Source organism: Ursus maritimus, unplaced genomic scaffold, assembly GCF_017311325.1.
Source record: "Ursus maritimus isolate PB19 unplaced genomic scaffold, ASM1731132v1 scaffold_7, whole genome shotgun sequence".
NCBI classification, from domain to species: domain Eukaryota; kingdom Metazoa; phylum Chordata; class Mammalia; order Carnivora; family Ursidae; genus Ursus; species Ursus maritimus.
Genome location: NW_024426885.1, coordinates 36990146 through 37006798, shown reverse-complemented (window position 1 = coordinate 37006798; position 16653 = coordinate 36990146). Strand labels below are relative to the sequence as shown.

Sequence of the window (16653 nt, the reverse complement as noted above, 5' to 3'; positions counted from 1 at the left end):
CTTGGCTTGCAGCTGCATCATTCCCATCTCGGCCTCTGTTGTCACATGGCCTTCTACCTGTGTCCAAATTTTCTTATAAGGACACCAGTCATTGAATTAGGACCCATTCTAATCCACTGTGACCCCATCTTAAAATGATTATATCTGCAGAAGCCCTATTTCCAAGTAAGATCATAGTCCCAGGTACTGAGTACTGAGGGTTAAAACTTGAACATACTTTGGGGCGCCTGGGTGGCCCAGCGGTTGGGCGTCTGCCTTCGGCTCAGGGCGTGATCCCAGCGTTCTGGGATTGAGCCCCACATCGGGCTCCTCCACTATGAGCCTGCTTCTTCCTCTCCCACTCCCCCTGCTTGTGTTCCCTCTCTCGCTGGCTGTTTCTGTCTCTGTCGAATAAATAAATAAAATCTTTAAAAAAAGAAAAAAAGAAAACTTGAACATACTTTTTTGAAGTACACAGCTTAACCCACAGTGCATACATTCAGTTTTCTTCTGAGAATCTCCACATATCATCTCATTCCTTGAACATTTTAGTCACAGGTTAAAGTCTTGGTCTGATCATTCCAATATCTGCATCTTCTTTCTCTGCGTTTATGTTGTCTGGTGTCAGTCTTTTATGCCTGGATATCTTTGATAGGATACAGATATTGTGTACATATATCGGAGGCATAGGATAACTACAAGACCCATGTGCTATTATCATCTATGAGGGGATGGTGGCAGGAATGCAGCCAGATTTTTAAAAATTACCCCGAGAATACAAGAAGCTCAAAATGGCCAGTATGTACCCAATGGAAACCATAAAATGGCAGTTTGAGAAGAGCCAAATCTGTGACCCAAATTCAAAATTCTGTAGGCACCAGTTTGTACATTCTGGTCAGGGTGGGAGGCCATAACAAATCAATAAAACATCAATAGTATGAGAATTAGGACTGAATACAAAGAAGCAGCAGTGAACAGGGATGAGGAGGAAAAATGATGGTGCAGCAGTAGCATGGCCAGGAGGCCTCCTAACAAGGGACTACGGGAAGGGAATTTGGGATTCAGGGATGCTGGGGAATTGGGACAATGGGCAGCAGAGGGAAGGGTGTGCAGTGCCTTAAGGCTGAGGCTGGAGCCTATGCTGTGTTCAGACCACACCTAGGAGCAGGGTGAGTATAGGAGAGGAGAGTGAGTGAAGATGGAATGTTGGTAGGGCCTGGGGTCAGAAGTAGGGCCTATAGGCCATGTTAAGGGGATTTTTCTGTAAGATAAATAGGGTATCTCCGGTTCATTTTGAGCCAGATCTCTCTGATGGCTGGGTTGAGACTTGAGTTAATAAACCCCTCTACAGAGCCAGGCATAGGACCTAACCAGTGATCCACCCAGATGACTCCAGTCATCCTCCCTTGTGTTAGCTGTTGGCCCTTACTTCTTACCCTGGGTTTTATAGCATTTTACACAAAAATTGAGGGTAACGGGTGCCTAGCTGGCGCAGTCAGTAGAGCATGTGACTCTTGATCTCAGGGTTACAAGTTTGAGCCCCACATAGGGTGTAGAGATTACTTAAAAATAAAACCTAAAAAAAAGGGTAAGGTGCTGCTACCTTCTGGGAAACAGAAATATTACAATGTTTAAGCCACAAGTCTTAGAATAAAACTTAGAACTTTTTCTTATGTTAGTAGGCCCTCATTTTAAAAGCTCTCAGAGGACTACTCCGCAATACAAAGTAATGAACTATTGATTCGTGTAACAACAACCTGGCTGGATCCCCAGAGAAATACAGAATACTATTATACATTATAATTATTATACATTATTTTATATATATATATATATATAATACTATTTATATATAACAGTTACAGAATATTACATCAAACTTTTGCCTTGTTTATTTCTGAGTGCTGGGTTAAGAACTGATTTACCTAAGTGAGATACCTCTGTAATGTTCAACTTTTCTGTAACAAGCATGAAAGATGTTTGCAGTCAGAAAAGAATAAGATAGGGGCACCTGGGTGGCTCAGTTGGCTAAGTGTCCAACTCTTTGTTTCGGCTCAGGTCATGATCTCTGTGGGTCATGGGATCAAGCTCTGAGTTGGGCTCCACTTTCAACAGGGAGTCTCCTTGAAGGTTCTCTCCCTCTGCCCCTCCCTGTTGGGCCCACTTGCTCTCTCTCTCCCTAAAATAAATAAATCTTAAAAAAAAAAAAAAAGAAAGAAAATAATAAGATTATTTAAATTTAAAAATGGGGAAGGGATGCCTGACTGGCTCACTGGGTAGAGCATAAAACTCTTTTTTTTTTTTTAAGTTTATTCATTTAAGTAATCTCTATCCCCAGCCTGGGGCTCAAACTCACAACTCCAAGATCAACAGTCTCATGCTCTTCCAACTGAGCCAGGCAGGCAGCTGGAGCATGCAACTCTTATCTCCAGGTTGTGAGTTCAAGCACCACGTTGGGCATAGAGCTTACATAAAAAAATATTCACACACATACATACATACATACATACTTACATAAATGGGAAGGGACATAGAGAGTCCCCAAGCAGACACAGTCACTGGGTTCTTTCTCAGATAATACCAGAAAGGTATTAAATACCAGAAAGGCAGGATAGCCCAGTCCTTCAGAAACAGCTTAGGAGCAAGATGGCCTGTGAGAACCTCTGAGAACCTTGGCCTCCTCCTATGTGCAGACGGAATAATACAAGTCCCCATCTCATAAGCTGCGGGGGAAATCGAGTTAATATGAAGTGTTTGTAATAGTGACCTTCACATATTATAAGTGTTCAGTTAAGTAGAAATTACCCTTTGCTCACTCTGATTCATTCCTGGGCAACCCCTCCTCTGGGAGAAGACAACGAAAGGTGGGAATTGTGACTAAAGCCACATTCCTTCAAGGAGAAATAAGCCAGGGAAGAGGATTCTTCCACAAAGGGAAGCTTGGGTGGAGACTCCGCTCATCGGTTTTTTTTTTTTTTTTTTAAGATTTTATTTATTTATTTGAGAGAGAGCATGAGAGGGGAGAGGGTCAGAGGGAGAAGCAGGAGCCTGATGCGGAACTTAATCCTAGGACTCCAGGACCATGACCTGAGCTGAAGGCAGTTGCTTAACCAACTGAGCCACCCAGATGCCCCTGACTCCTCTCATCCTATGGCTACTTTTCTTTCTCCCTACCAGGGGGGTGGTGGTTGAAATGGAGGTGAGGAGGGGAGTGGGGGCAGGACTTGTTTTTCTTGGGAATCAGCAGCCCAACTCCAGGGCCCAGCTGCCAAACTCACAGGCCAACATGGACTCCAACCTGCATGGTGCCCCCTACCTCCTATCACATTCCCTGACTTCTTCCACCCATGATTAATCCAGACCCCAGACGTCTTCCATGAGCCCCTTGCCCCAGCCTTGGACAGGCAGAATCAGCCTAAACTACTAGGCACCAGCCTGTAATTGGACAAAGGCAGGCTCACCGATGCTGCGCGATGAGGGAGTCCCACATGTTGGGGATGTAGGGGTCATGGGGTCCTTCACCCCAGAGTGGTTGCTTAGAGGACTCGAGGGAACTGTGTAATTTGTTCAGACGAAATTGGAATAAAGCTGTGTTTGGCAGGCTGAAAGTAAAGCAGGACTGGGACTGGTGTCCACTTAGCTAAAACGTTAGGATGGATATGGAATGTTGTGTCCAGAAACCCTCTGCCAGAGCGGGCGCCCAGGTCGGAATCACTTAATGTTGGGTCAAAGTGGCTTAGGTGCCACTGTGCCTGGCTGGCTTAGTGGGTAAGAGCATGCCATTCTTGATCTCCCAGTGAATTTGAGCCCCATGATGGGTTTTTGAGATTACTTAAATAAATCAACTTTTAAAAAAAGCAGTTTTCGGTCACTCAGAAGGTGGCGTTCTGATAATGTCACTTCAGTATCTGCTAGTCCGGCCCCACGAACCAATGGCCACAGATTTTGCTTTCCTAAGTGGAGCTCATTTTTGCTTCTCAAATGCAATCCACTCACACCAGTGTCCTCCCGTGTCCAAGGAGGAGGGGGCATGCACCCCACTCCCCAGGATGGAAAAGCGAGTTTGGCAGCTCAGAGTCAGGCGGCTCTGACTTGGGGGTGCTTCTGGTGGACCCCCCCGTACTGGGCTCCGCACCCCTGGGTGCCTGGTGCTCTTCTGCCCTCTTCCTGCTCCTGCCTCCCGTGGGGCTCCGGGGTCTCCCAATTCCCAGCTCAGGAGGGGGCAGTGGTTCTCCCTGCAGTGGCTGCACCTGCCTCCTCTTTGATCTCACCGATGATCCACTCATGCTTTTCTCTGGTCCTCAAAAGGCCTATTGCAGGCGCTATTCTCTCTACCAGGAAAGATATCTGTGCGGCTGGCTCCTCTCATCATTCACCTTTGAGGATTCAGCTCCGATGTCACCTCTTAACCTGATCACATCACCCATCGCTGCCCACGCACACGGGCTGCTGACACACACTTGTTTTTTCTTCTTCACAGGATGCATATGCATTCGCTCAGGATCCTGGGGACTAAGGGCCTTCCTTATAGGATTGGTCCTGGTGGGTGAGGAGCTTGGCTCCCTGCCACCCTCTGTCACCCACTTAGACAGGGGCTGCACTTTCCGCCAGGTGTCTCGAGTCTCACTCAGGTTCCTGGACTTCCTGCTGCAGCTCTGGTCCCGCCTTGGAACTCTCCCCCACCCCCACCCCCACCTCCTTATGTGTCCTCTTTCAAGGGCCTCAAGCAGATCTATGAATCTCATTTTGAGACCTCAGGGCCTGGGATGGGCTGCCAACCAGGAGGAAGGATTCAGCTTTCAGACTCCCCTGCTCTAGCCTCCTAACCCAAGTCTACAAGTCAGGCGCCTGGAGTCTAGGACACGGTAATTTCCACAGGATGTGGCCCCACCCTGAGAAGTGGAGGGAGGGTTTGGAGCAGTGCACCATTAGAGAGAGCTGGCTGGAAGCAACACCAAGATGCACCAACATGGCTGCCCCTTCACCCCAGATCTGGTGCACCCCAGACTGTGCACCACTGTCTGGCAGGGACAGGAGATCTCTGCTGCTTCAGCCTGCCTCCACCCCAGGGTTAATGCAGGGAGCGGGGGCGGGACTGAGGGCACCTTAGCTCCTTCTATCCTGGACTATGGAGGTTGGCATGAAAGATAAGGCCGCAGACAGGCTGACGAGGTAGGAGAGGCATTTCCCCAGCCCTACCCTGTACATGTAGGGAGCTTTCAAGGTATTGCAGGAGTGGACTTCGGATGTACTGGGGAACCTAGATTTGTATGGATGGTCTTTGATTCTAAGATGCACAGCTTCTTCGGATATGGCTCATAGTAGGGTCCTATAGGATATTACCTAGGGTAGGCAGAGAGTCCATGGGTTTGTCTGAGGGTTATATAGGGTTTTATTGGGATGGGTCAATGAAGGAATTGCTTCATTTCCTGAGCTGTGTGAATGACAGAGAGCATTCACTGAGTGAGGTGGCCTCTTAGTGGAGGGTGAGCCCCTGGGAATCAATCTAGGTTAGAGAATGTCATGGGTACCAGGCTCACGGAAACTTCTAGGGTCTCTAGGCAAAGTGTGGAAATTGTAAGGTCCTTTGATTATATAACATTGAGGTATCTTGCATGGTTCCTGGATGAGGCAAGGGGGCAGAAGACCAATTACCAGGTTTTCAAAGTGGGGGGCATGCTGGGAGTAGGCCTCAGGACAGACATGTGGCCACAAGAAGCATTAGCAATCTATAGGACCCCCTCCCCACCAGCCATGGAGGGGCCTGAGCATTCCTGAGCAAGGGGTCAGAGTCCCCGCTCAGCCTCCCATCCCTGATCAGACCCAGAGGAAGACCACTCACAAGACACTGGAGGGAGGGATGAGACAGTTTAATTTAGAAACAAGCTTTGGACAGTCTCCTGATCCGAAGGGAGCCTAAGGGCCCACCCTGGGGGAGAAAGGCCATCTTGGAGGGTAATGCCCCCAGGTGGGGAGCGGACAGCATGGGAGCTGATACCGAGAGTGCCACGAAGCTGGTCCTGTGCTCAGCAGGTACTGGCAGAGCCTGAAGAGAGAACGGGAGTCAGGTCCTCACAGCCATGGTCACTACAAAGGCAACCTGCTCAGCCTCCAGAAACCCCAAGGCTGGGCTGGCTCAGGACAGCCTTACACAAGGCATTTAATAATGCTCAAATACTAGGCCACCCTGCCTGAGTGCCTGGAAGCCTCTCAAAGAAGCCAAAGAAGCCCATCTTACCTGGAGTGATGAGTGGAATGGCTTTCTCAGGTAAGGGGCTGAGAAAGGAACACATCAAATTAGCATCCCCAGACCTTCTTTATCCCCGGTGAAGATGCCTGGTGCTCCCTCTCCAGGGGGCACACTTCCTTGCTTTCTTCCATTGTTACTTTAAACAATACCAAGGGTTATAGCTTTCCCTGATTTGGGGCACTTCAGGGCTGATTATCTGTGAATAACAAATCCTACTGCAAGCCCAGGGAGCAGCCCAGGGGCTGTCTTTTTTCTCTGAATTGCAGGACTTTACCCCAAACTAGGTGTGCTCCGCTCACTCCCAGGGCATACGATAGGGTCCCCGTCTCACCTGTGCTTCTGATTGTACTTGCATTTGCATTTTCCACCTGTGAGAGGAAGAGCTGGTCAGTGCAAAGAACCTGGGGCACCTGGGCCACCCCATACCCTCCCCCATGCCCAGCCTGCCAGCCCCACCACTCACTCAGGGCTATCAAGATTCCAGCGATGCACAGGAGCCCTCCAAAAATCATCCCGCCCAGCTGCAGGCTTTCCCAGTCTGCGGGAGCGGGAGCGGAGAATGAGCTGGCACCAGCCCGGTTCCACCCCACTCACGCATTCAAAAGCTATTTCTGATCACTTGCTTGTGCAGACGCACTTACATTTCAGGCAACAAGAAAGACAAGCCAGTAAATAGATACGCGGTATAGTACCTGGTGGGAAGAGCACTAGGAAGAAAAAATAAGCAGAAAAGCACAGAAAAAGAAGGGAGTTGGAAGACTTTTTGATCAAGGAAGGCTTTTCTGAAAAGTGGCATTTGTGTGGAGGCTAGGGGGAAAGGGGTGTGTGTAGGGATACTGGAGGCCAGTGCAGGGCAGAGGAAGAGGAAAGCTGCTGGGGGCTGTAGGACAACAGGGAGCCAGTGCTCGGGAAGGCAAGTGAGACAGTGGAAGGAAGATCAGGTGAGATACCTAGGGGCCCAACAGCCTCCAGCCCCTTCCCCAGAATCTTCCTAAATAGCCTATGGGTACTTTCCCCCCTTGCTGGAATGAAGTTCTCCCAAAGACCATGTTGCATGCTGGCCTCTCGTTCTTTTCACAGACCATGCCAACTCTGTAATCCCCAGTCCCAGCCCCATCCTGACCCTCTTTCCTCATTAGCCTTCACCAAGCTGTAGCAAAGAGGTCCAGGATAGGCAAAGGTAGGGGTGGGGGATGAGGGAGATCAGCACTTACCATAGTAGAAGGGACTGTCTTTATCTGCAGAAAAGAGGGGGGGGGGGGAGAATAAGGACCAGAACCAGGAGGCAGGATGTGGGGTCTTAGAGGGAAAATGTGGGGCAGCAGGAGCAGGGCAGTCTAGGGCCTCACTCACCAACCAGGTCATTGGCTTCCAAGGCTGGCAGTCCTGGGTTGGGAAAAACAGAAGGATCGGGTATTAATTCATGACATTGGTCTCAGAATGAATCAGCAGGCATGTCCTCAGCCCAGACCAGCCTTCGGGGTGAGGGGGTGGGAGGGGGGCGGGGGGGGACCCTCACACCTTCCGCAGCCCCAAAGAGCCCTGGGATTTTGTCTCCCACCCTATAGCCTTTGCCCACCCCCCACCTCCCAGCCCTTCCTCAGGCTTCCTGCTATTCTTTCTTGCATTTGCAATCGGATGGTGTGTTGGTATCTTTTTACCCTCTTCTGAGAAGCTTCCCACACAGATCCCAGCTAATGCCCTGACAGGGAATAGGGAATGCTCCTCTCTTTATGCCAACAGATGGTTACTGTTCAATTATTTAGGACAAATTTGCAATATCCACTTCCTCCCTGTACTATTATTTCCTCAGTGCCACTCTTTAAATTGACAGTTTAAGTGAAAATACATTTGTTCGACATCAGGCCCCTTTGGGAGATGCCGCCCTGGTTTTCACTGCCCGGGGGCGGGGGGTGGGTGGTGGGTGGCAGCAGGTTCACTTCGGGGAGGGCTCACCTGCCAGTGTGAGGAGAAGGCCCCGGGTCACTCTCTTCATGATACAGCTGCAGAGCAGGGCTGCAGGGGAGAGGGGCGGGCTGAGGTCAGACAGCCAGGACCTGCCCCAGGTTCACAGTGCCTGGGGCACAGAGCCAGGGCACAAATCCCAAGGGTGCACTTGGTTTATGAGGTGGTTTGGGGAAAGTTACTAATTTCTGTTTCCTCATTACTATTTACATAATAGTAAATGTCTAGAGGGGTTACATGGATTGAGTTAATACTAGTTAAGTACTTGGAACAAGGCTCGCACCTAGTGAGTGATTTGTTACAGTCTTTGTTAAACTCTTTAATCAGAAGCCTGACCGACCCTAGGTCAGAGGAGTGGGGCTACTGTTCTAACTCAGGCTTTGGTTCCTTACCCCCACTCAAAAGGCTAAGGTACCCTGAGCTATTGTTCCCAAAGGTCTGGGCCTCAGGCGATATCAGGATGAATTCCAAGATAGTCTCTGCAAAGCGTGAGCACACCCAGGGCTGAGCAGCAGAGGAACGAGCAGCTGAGCAGGGGAAAGGTGGTACTGGAAGCAGGTGAGGGCCTCCCGCCCCAGCCCAGCCCCAGCCCCAGCCCAGGATCCTGCTCCAGGACAGCCCCAAACCCCACAGCAGGAACTGCCTGGTGGGTGGAAGGAACAGTGCTCCTTTCCTTCTCCTCAAGGTGGGAACTATCCATGTCCCTAAGTACTAGTTCCTACAGTGGCTGTTTCCTTGAGATAAGACCCCTTCCAGCTTTCCGCATGTTGTTGGCAGCAGGCAAGCTGAGGGATTGTCAGCTGTTGCAAACTGAAGCCCCGGTTATTATCTGCAGGGCCGGCCGACTGAAACTCTAATCCCCTCAAAATCACCGAACAGCTGTGTGAGTCAGTGGGTTACCTAACCTCTCGGTGCTTCAGTGTCCTGTAAAATGAGGACAATTAATAGCCACTGCATAAGGTTATGACTGAATTAAAGGAATTACTATATGTGAAGCCTAAGAATAAAGCCTAGCACATACTAAGTAATGATATGTGTTACAATAAATACATAGCCCTCTATACTTGTTAGATGGGATGCTGCCTGATTCATGAATCGCTTAATAAAGCCAAGTTGATAGATAAACAGATACATACATACATACATACATACATACATACATACATGGGTCCTTTTGCCCTAGATGGAAGGGTCTAGTAATGTGCAGCTTCTGAATGTGGGAGTTTGTGGGCTTTTAGCAGTCTCCGAAGCTGGCCCTCCTTTGGACTCATCCCTCCTCAACACCCTGGGATTCCTGAGTCATGAGGGTTGCAACTCCCCTTTATAGATTCTTTAGCCAAAGGCAGGCTCCTGTTTCCTTCTGCCCCTATCCCACTGTCTATATGACAGTGGTCACAGAGCAAATGGCCTCCAATCCTCAAAACCCTCAAACGTGAACCCTGATACTGAGAATACCTGGGCACCCACCACCCTTCCTCAGACTGGTACCCCCACCCCCAACCCCGACCCTCACCCTTCTTCCCCCACCCTTCCGCTTAGCAGCCCTGAAGTACTAGTAGACCCTTGCTCACCTGAGAGCTGGGCACAGATCTGGAGAGGCTGCTGGGGCTGTGTTCGCCCAGGTGGGTTCCGGCTCTTTAAACCCAGCAGCTCCGCCCAGGGCAACAATACCTGCAGGCAGGTGGGAACTGGTCAGATTCCTTGAGATTCCAGTAGTTCCTTACCACCACCCCCCCCCCACCCCGCCTTAGGACAGCTTGCCCTGCCACGCCCAGTGCAGAGCTGAGCTCCTGGGGGCCCCAGGGCCATCAGAGGCTAAGGCGGTGGTGGGAGAGGGATGGGCTGGGCCTCAAGACCTTTCTCTTGAGGAGAAGGTAGACTTTCCGCTTCTTTAGCTCACCTAGATCCTAAAAGAGGGGTCCAGAGAGTTGCTGGAAGGGGGACAGGATGTTTCTGGGCTCTTGTGCTGGCAGTGGGGATTCCGGGACTTCTGTGTGGGGTGTCCTGGGGACAACTGAATCGACTAGGAGTCAGGGACTGGCCTTGAGGTCACATTGCTTTTCCCTGGACTGGGTGTTTATTGACCAGACCCCAACACCCACTTAGCCCCGGGAAACTGATGGGTAGGTTTAGAAACCACCCTGGCCCAAACCATGGTTTCCTGCCTGCTCCACAGGGTGTGGGGGGAGGGGTGGTGCCAGGAGGAGGACTGCCAGTTCCAGGCTGAATAGTGGGCTGCTTCCCTCTGCGGACCCCCAGATCTGCCTCACAGGCTGCTGGTCAAGCTCCCCTTTCACCCCTCACTCCACCACATGCTTTTGGCCTGTGCCCTTGGCTCTGGATGAGCCCAGGCCTCTCCATTCTGCTGTCCCTCCTCCCCAATTCCTCTGCTGCTTTTACCACTAGATGGTGATCAGCTGAAGGCAGGACTCTTGCCACCCTTACTCCCAGTGGCCAGTCATGGACACCAGTAAATAGATTTTGATTGAATTGTTGAATCAATGAGGGCAAGAAGCCACCAGAGGCTCCCAGTGGTGGGGACCACGGGGGAAAACAAAGCCTTGAAAGGCAGGGTGGGGAGGAAGGGTGAGCAGGATGGGGGAGGATATTCCTAGTATGAACATGTTACACCTTCTCATGAAAACCTTCCATGGTGCTCCCTGGTTTCAAGATTCAGTTTCTGGGGAGTTCAAGTTCAGGGGCTCTGGGGCTAGGAAGAGCTAGAGTTGAAGTCCAGCCTGCCGTTTGCTCACTGGGTAAGCTCAGGTAGCTCCTTCATCATTCTGATCCCCAGTTCCCTCTCCCCTAAAATGGAATAATGATAGGACTGACCTTTGAGGTTTGGGGTGTAGGTTCTGCAGGGGTATGGGGCTGCTCCATGATCAGCCCTCAAATGTATTTGTGGATCGAATGCCTCCTAGGTCTGGTGCGAGGAAAGTTTGTTAACCTCAAGATTCAGAAGAACCATTAATTGCACATACTTTGAAGTCAAATCCAGGCTCTGTTAGTTACTTGCTATGTGCACCCGAGCAACTAATTTACCCTTTTCCTGCCTATTTATTCATCCATAAAGTAGGAACCATGACCGAGCCTACTCTGAATGTTTGTGGTGACATCTGATTATGCTGCTCAGTTCACTGTAACTATAGCTGGGAGCGGCCCTGATACACACCCAGAGATCTGCAGCATAAGAGAAAGGGGGTCTTCAGTAGCGAGCCCCCCACGGAGAATCCATGTTCCAGAGAAGAGAAAGGTCTTGCTCAAGTCCCCATTGTGCCTTGGTAGTGGAAGGTGGGTCTCAGCCCAAGAGACCAGACCCTTCAGCTGAGTTCTTCTGCCCCATCAGGCTACAGTGAGGAAGAAGCAGCCATGAAGCAGGCATTTGTAAAAAGGTGACATTTTAGGTCCCCAGGGCCCTCTTTGCTTTGGGAGGTCTCCAGGAAGTATGAAAAGGACCTCAGATCCACTTCTCCAGAAGCACCTTTGCTCTGCCTTGCAGCTTCTGCCCTCTTCGGGGATCCTCCACTCCCATCCCTGTCACCATGAGATAGTATCATCTTTAACAGGTAGAAAGGAAACTTCACCTGAGCCTGGTGGTATTGCACTGGTCCAAGGTAGGGCTAGGTAGAGCCTGGCGCAGAACCAGCGAGAGGGAGCCCAGCTACTGTGTGTGACTTCTGCAGGCACAATGGTAAGTCACCACCTCCTCTCTTCCTTTTGTCCAAACTGACGGTAGGTGTAGGTGCACCATGGCCGAAGAGTGCATCTGTCCCTCTGAGGGGCCTCAAAGGCTGGCCATTCCCAGCAGGCAGCAGTGCCTTCTACACTGGAAGTGATGCGAAGTCAGTTCCCAGGTCAGTGAATTTATCTTCTTGGATGTTAAAACCAGTACTTACACACGGTCATGAAACTGGGTGTTGAAATCTATAGACCTTTGGCATGTTAAGTGTTTACTAACCTGTCTTTTCATTCATTAGGAGTATTTAGGATAAACAACTGCTTGCTCTCTGAAAGTACAATTCCTGAGAGGCTGGACTGGCAGTGAAGGCTGTTTTCAGGAAATCACTTTCAAGGAGGGCTGGCTGCTTGCTCTGCTTCTTGGACATACATTCCTCGTCAGAATCTCTGGAGCCATCCATTTGGGTCTGATTTCTTTTCTTTCTTTTTCTTTTCTTTTAAAGATTTTATTTATTTGAGAGAAAGAGCACGAGCAGGGTGAGGAGCAGAGGGAGAAGCAGACTCCCCGTTGAGCGGAGAGCCCGACGCGAGGCGACGTGAGGCGGGGCTCAATCCTGGGACTCCAGGATCATGACTTGAGCTGAAGGCAGATGCTTAACCGACTGAGCCATCCAGGCGCCCCCTGGGTCTGATTTCTTATCTTCCAAATGGGAGATCTGGGTAAGAGGCACTGAGGCTTACAGGGAAATCAAACCTTGGGATGATGGAAGGCTGGGAAGAGTGGGTGATGGAGAGCCAGACTTAGTTGGATGGGTGCAGATGACAGCCTGGAGGTATTAAAAGTTGAGAGTGAGAAAACAGAAAGATCCAGTCTGAACTCTTTCTTCCCCTTCTGGAGTCAGTGTTGCAATGGATACAAAGGACCTTGTGTGGAAGGCAGGAAGTCTGTTGCCAAGCGTGGCCAGCCGCTGAAAATCAGCACTGATGCCCAGGATCCCGCCTCTGCTCATGTCAATCACTGCCACACCTCCCCACACTCCCACGCTGTGCTTTCCCCCTCCTGCAAGCACCAGTATCGCTCTGTGAAAAACAGAGATGGATCCTCAAAGCCATTAACTTCCCTGAGGAAAGATAATAAAACAGGAGTTATCTAAGATTGACCAGAGGTAAGTAAAATAAAAGGGAGGTGGCTAGTATCTTGCCTGGCACATAGTGGGAGCATAACGTGTTTTTTTCCTACCTTCCAAGAGGGACTGAATATCTGCATCTCCAGAAGGCTGAGATTATCTATTTTGAGGGGGTCTGGTAGAGGAGGGAAAAAACTCCAGGAGAGGTTATCTCTGTCCTCTGAGGCTTTGCCCAGTTGTCTCCAGTGTTTCATCCCTATGAGAAATACATCGTGAATTCCCACCTGGCCCCACTTCCTGTGCTCTGCCTCCCTCAGGAGTCCCCCTGCTCCTCTTCCCCTCTCCGCATTTTCAGCAGATCCCTCTATGTGTGTTCAGAGAGCTGGGCTCCTACTGGTCTGGGGCCCACAGATCTGGGCCTCACTCCCTTTGATGATGGAGGATGGGGGTAGGAGAGAAAGAGGCAGCCCGTGAGAGGAGGGTAGCAGGTGTAAGACAGGGTGCAAGGGCGGCCATCTAAAGGGTAGCGGCGGTCTGAGGCTTCATTTTTAGGCCTTGGCTGACTCTTGTGCGTTAGGAAGGCAGCAGGAGGGGCCCTTCACTGCGGATTTTAAGTGCCTTCGGGAAGAGGGGATACGGAAACGATGCGGGAAAGGTGGTCTCACGAATGGGTATATATGGGTCTCGGTGGCAGCCGCTCCCTTCAGTAATGTGTAGTAAAAGCCTGGCTTTCTTTGGCCGACTCCGGCCTCCAGAAACTACTCTCCGTCTCTAAAACACCCCTTCCAAGTGGCCATCAATTACCACCCTCCCACTCCGCGCAAAGGACGGAGAAACAGCCAATCGGAATAGAACCATGTTGGCTTCCAGCCAATCACCACTAAGAGATGGCTGTTGAGGCGGGGCCGCGGGTGAAGCCGCCTGTGGGGCGAAGGCCCAGGCAGCATGGGCGGGGCTTTTCTGTCGTCCCTCCTCGCGCCGATTGGCTGCTCCGGTTCAGCCGCGCGTTTGTCAAGCAGCCGCCGTATTACGCATGCGCAGCTGTTCAGGCACCTCTTTGCTCTGTAAAGGTGGTGACTGTTTAAATTTTGACATAGTCTTTGTCCATCCATTCATACGTTCGTGCCCCGTGATTGTCACGGTCTTCGGGAAGTCGTGGTCTTCGGTAACTGGGACCCTAGAGGCTGTGAAGGATAGCTGAGGTGAAGGGACAGCACAGCTGCTGTCAAGCAGGCCAGGGAGGAGGAAGACAAGAGCAGGGCGGCCTGGGGAGTGAACGGGCAGGAGGAGGCGAGCTGCATGGAGGGAGGCCAGAAAGCCGGCAGGGAATCTTGGACTTGGGGAGGGCTTCAAACAAGGGCGAGATACGAGGCTGGAGACCTGTGCAGGAGAGAGGCGAAAACTGTTCATTGAACCGAGGTCGTGACGACACTTCTCATTGACTTTTGTTCTGTTTCTGTTAGACCTCAGTGATGCTTTCTTCCTACCCACGGGTCCCTTAGCATACTTGTGCAACTACTACGCGTGTCTCTCATCAACCAGATGTCTCAGCTCTCGACCTTGTATTTGAAGCATCTCGTGGACACGCCTCTTCACTTCCTAGGGGTACTTGACAGTCAGCAACTTCCAAAAAAAGCATTCCCAGGTGCCTGGCTGGCTCAGTCGGTAGGACTCTTGATCTTGGGGTTGTGAGTTCGAGACCCAGGTAGGGTGGAGAGATTACTTAAGGGGAACCTGGGTGGCTAAGTTGGTTAAGTGTCTGCCTTCAGCTCAGGTCATGATCCCAGGGTACTGAGATCAGAACCCCTTGTCCCTCCCCCCTGCTTTCTCTCTCAAATAAATAAATAAATAAATAAAATCTTTTAAAAAATCTTCCCATTGTCTCTCTCTCTCTCTGTCTCTCTCTCTCTCTCACACACACACACACACACACACACCCCATAGATCAGAGTTCCCTGTCTTAGGTCACCCCCTTATCCACCTGGCCACACAGGCCACCACTAAGCACATAAGGAGATTCTCTGTTGATGTGTCTGCTCCTCAGGTTATGACCCCTTCAAGGGCACTAGCACCTCTCACTCTGGGTGACAGCAGCTTTGTCCACTAGAGCAGCCTAAGTGAGTGCTTTCTACCTGACAGGCTGTTTTCCAGCACTTTCCAAGTGTTAACTCAGGTTATCCTAACAACAATCTATCTACAGAGGATTCATCGCTGGATTTCAGGATGAGGAACTGAAGTAAATGGTTAAATGAAGCTCTGGGCCACACAGCTGAAAGTGGCTCTCCAGCCCCAGAGCTGGCTCTTAACCACCACTCTCCACATTAAACTGTGCACGAGATTTATTTATTTATTTATTTAAGATTTTATTTATTTATTTGACAGAGAGAGAGACAGCCAGTGAGAGAGGGAACACAAGCAGGGGGAGTGGGAGAGGAAGAAGCAGGCTCCTAGCGGAGGAGCCTGATGCGGGATTCGATCCCAGAACACTGGGATCACGCCCTGAGCCAAAGGCAGACGCTTAACGACTGAGCCACCCAGGCGCCCCACGAGATTTATTTTTAATATGATTTTAAAATAGCTCTGTTGAGAAATGATTTACCTACCAAGCAGTTACCCCATTTAAAGTGTACAATTTGGGGCACCTGGGTGGCTCAGTCGGTTGAGCTTCTAGGTGTTGGTTTCAGCTCAGGTCGTGATCTCATGGGTAATGGGATGGAGCCCGGCAGTTGGGCCCCGCCAGTGCTCCGAGGGAAGTCTGCTTGAGATTCTTTGTCTGCCTCCCCCTTTGCCCCTCCCCCTCTGCACGTGTGTGTGTGTGTGTGTGTGTGTGTGTGTGTGTGTGCTCTCTCAATTAAATAAAATACATCTTTATTTTTTTTTAAGTATTTATTTATTTGACAGAGAGCACAAGCAGGGGGAGGGGCAGACAGAGGGAGAGGGAGACGCAGGCTCCCTGCTGAGCAGAGAGCCAGACCTGGGGCTCAATCCCAGGACCCTGGGATCATGACCTAAGCAGAAGGTAGACACTTAACCGACTGAGCCACCCAGGAGCCCCTAAAATACATCTTAAAAATATATATATATACATATATATGTATATTATATACATATGCACGCATATAAATATGCATATAAAAATATATATTTCTCTTTGGGGCATGTGTGTGATTTTTATGCAGATAATAATATTTAGATATTAAAAAATTTTTAAAGTAATTTCTGTGCCCAGTGTGCAGCTCGAACCACAACCTGAGATCTAGAGTTGCATTCTCTACCAACTGAGTCAGCCAGGCACACCAATTTCATTTTCATTTTCATTAAAAAAAAAAAATAAACTCTACCCGCCCAATGTAGGGCTCAAACTCACAACCCCGAGATCAAGAGTCACATACTTTATAATCTGAGCCAGCTGGGCACCCCTAGATATTTTGAGCCAGTAAGTGTACTTTTTATTTTGACTAGGGTGCCAATTGCCAAAAAGTTGGTATCACTTACATGTATATATATGCCATGCTTTTTAAAATAAGTTACAGGGGTTCCTGACTGGCTCAGTTGGTAGAGCATGAGACTCTTGATCTTGGGGGTCATGAGTTCAAGCCCCACCTTGGGGGTAGAGTTTACTTACTAAAAAAAAAGAACAAAGATAAAATAAGT

At 50.0% G+C, this 16653-nt stretch overlaps 1 protein-coding gene and 1 long non-coding RNA gene across 3 annotated transcripts; one reads left to right on the top strand and one right to left on the bottom strand.

Moving 5' to 3' along the window:
- Positions 1–5834: 5834 nt before the first annotated feature.
- FXYD4 (FXYD domain containing ion transport regulator 4) lies at positions 5835–11121 on the bottom strand. 2 transcript variants are annotated; one of them, XM_008696219.2, is made up of 9 exons: positions 11027–11121; positions 9766–9865; positions 8186–8245; positions 7583–7615; positions 7444–7467; positions 6693–6767; positions 6561–6597; positions 6218–6255; positions 5835–6025 (listed from the first exon to the last, which is right to left on the bottom strand). In XM_008696219.2, the coding sequence occupies exons 1-9, from the start codon at positions 11072–11074 to the stop codon at positions 6006–6008; spliced, it is 435 nt and encodes a 144-aa protein (XP_008694441.2). In that variant the 5' UTR covers positions 11075–11121; the 3' UTR covers positions 5835–6005. The 2 variants fall into 2 exon arrangements, with proteins under 2 accessions (XP_008694441.2, XP_008694440.2); XM_008696218.2 differs by having other exon boundaries at positions 5835–6255.
- Positions 11122–11928: 807 nt separating this feature from the next.
- LOC121101220 lies at positions 11929–14731 on the top strand. Its single transcript, XR_005833172.1, has 3 exons — positions 11929–12048; positions 12376–13038; positions 14463–14731. It is a non-coding gene; the product is annotated as an uncharacterized LOC121101220 (long non-coding RNA).
- The last annotated feature ends 1922 nt before the right edge of the window (positions 14732–16653 follow it).

What these genes read in the sequence shown, in the direction of transcription:
- FXYD4 (XM_008696218.2), bottom strand. Translation starts at nt 11,074, where the DNA reads ATGGAGCAGCCCCATACCCCTGCAGAACCTACACCCCAAACCTCAAAG. An exon ending in GATCTGTGCCCAGCTCTCAG is followed by an intron (nt 8,246 to 9,765) that starts GTGAGCAAGGGT and finishes TCTCCCCTGCAG; the next exon opens with CCCTGCTCTGCAGCTGTATC. An exon ending in CCTTCTCCTCACACTGGCAG is followed by an intron (nt 7,616 to 8,185) that starts GTGAGCCCTCCC and finishes TTCCCAACCCAG; the next exon opens with GACTGCCAGCCTTGGAAGCC.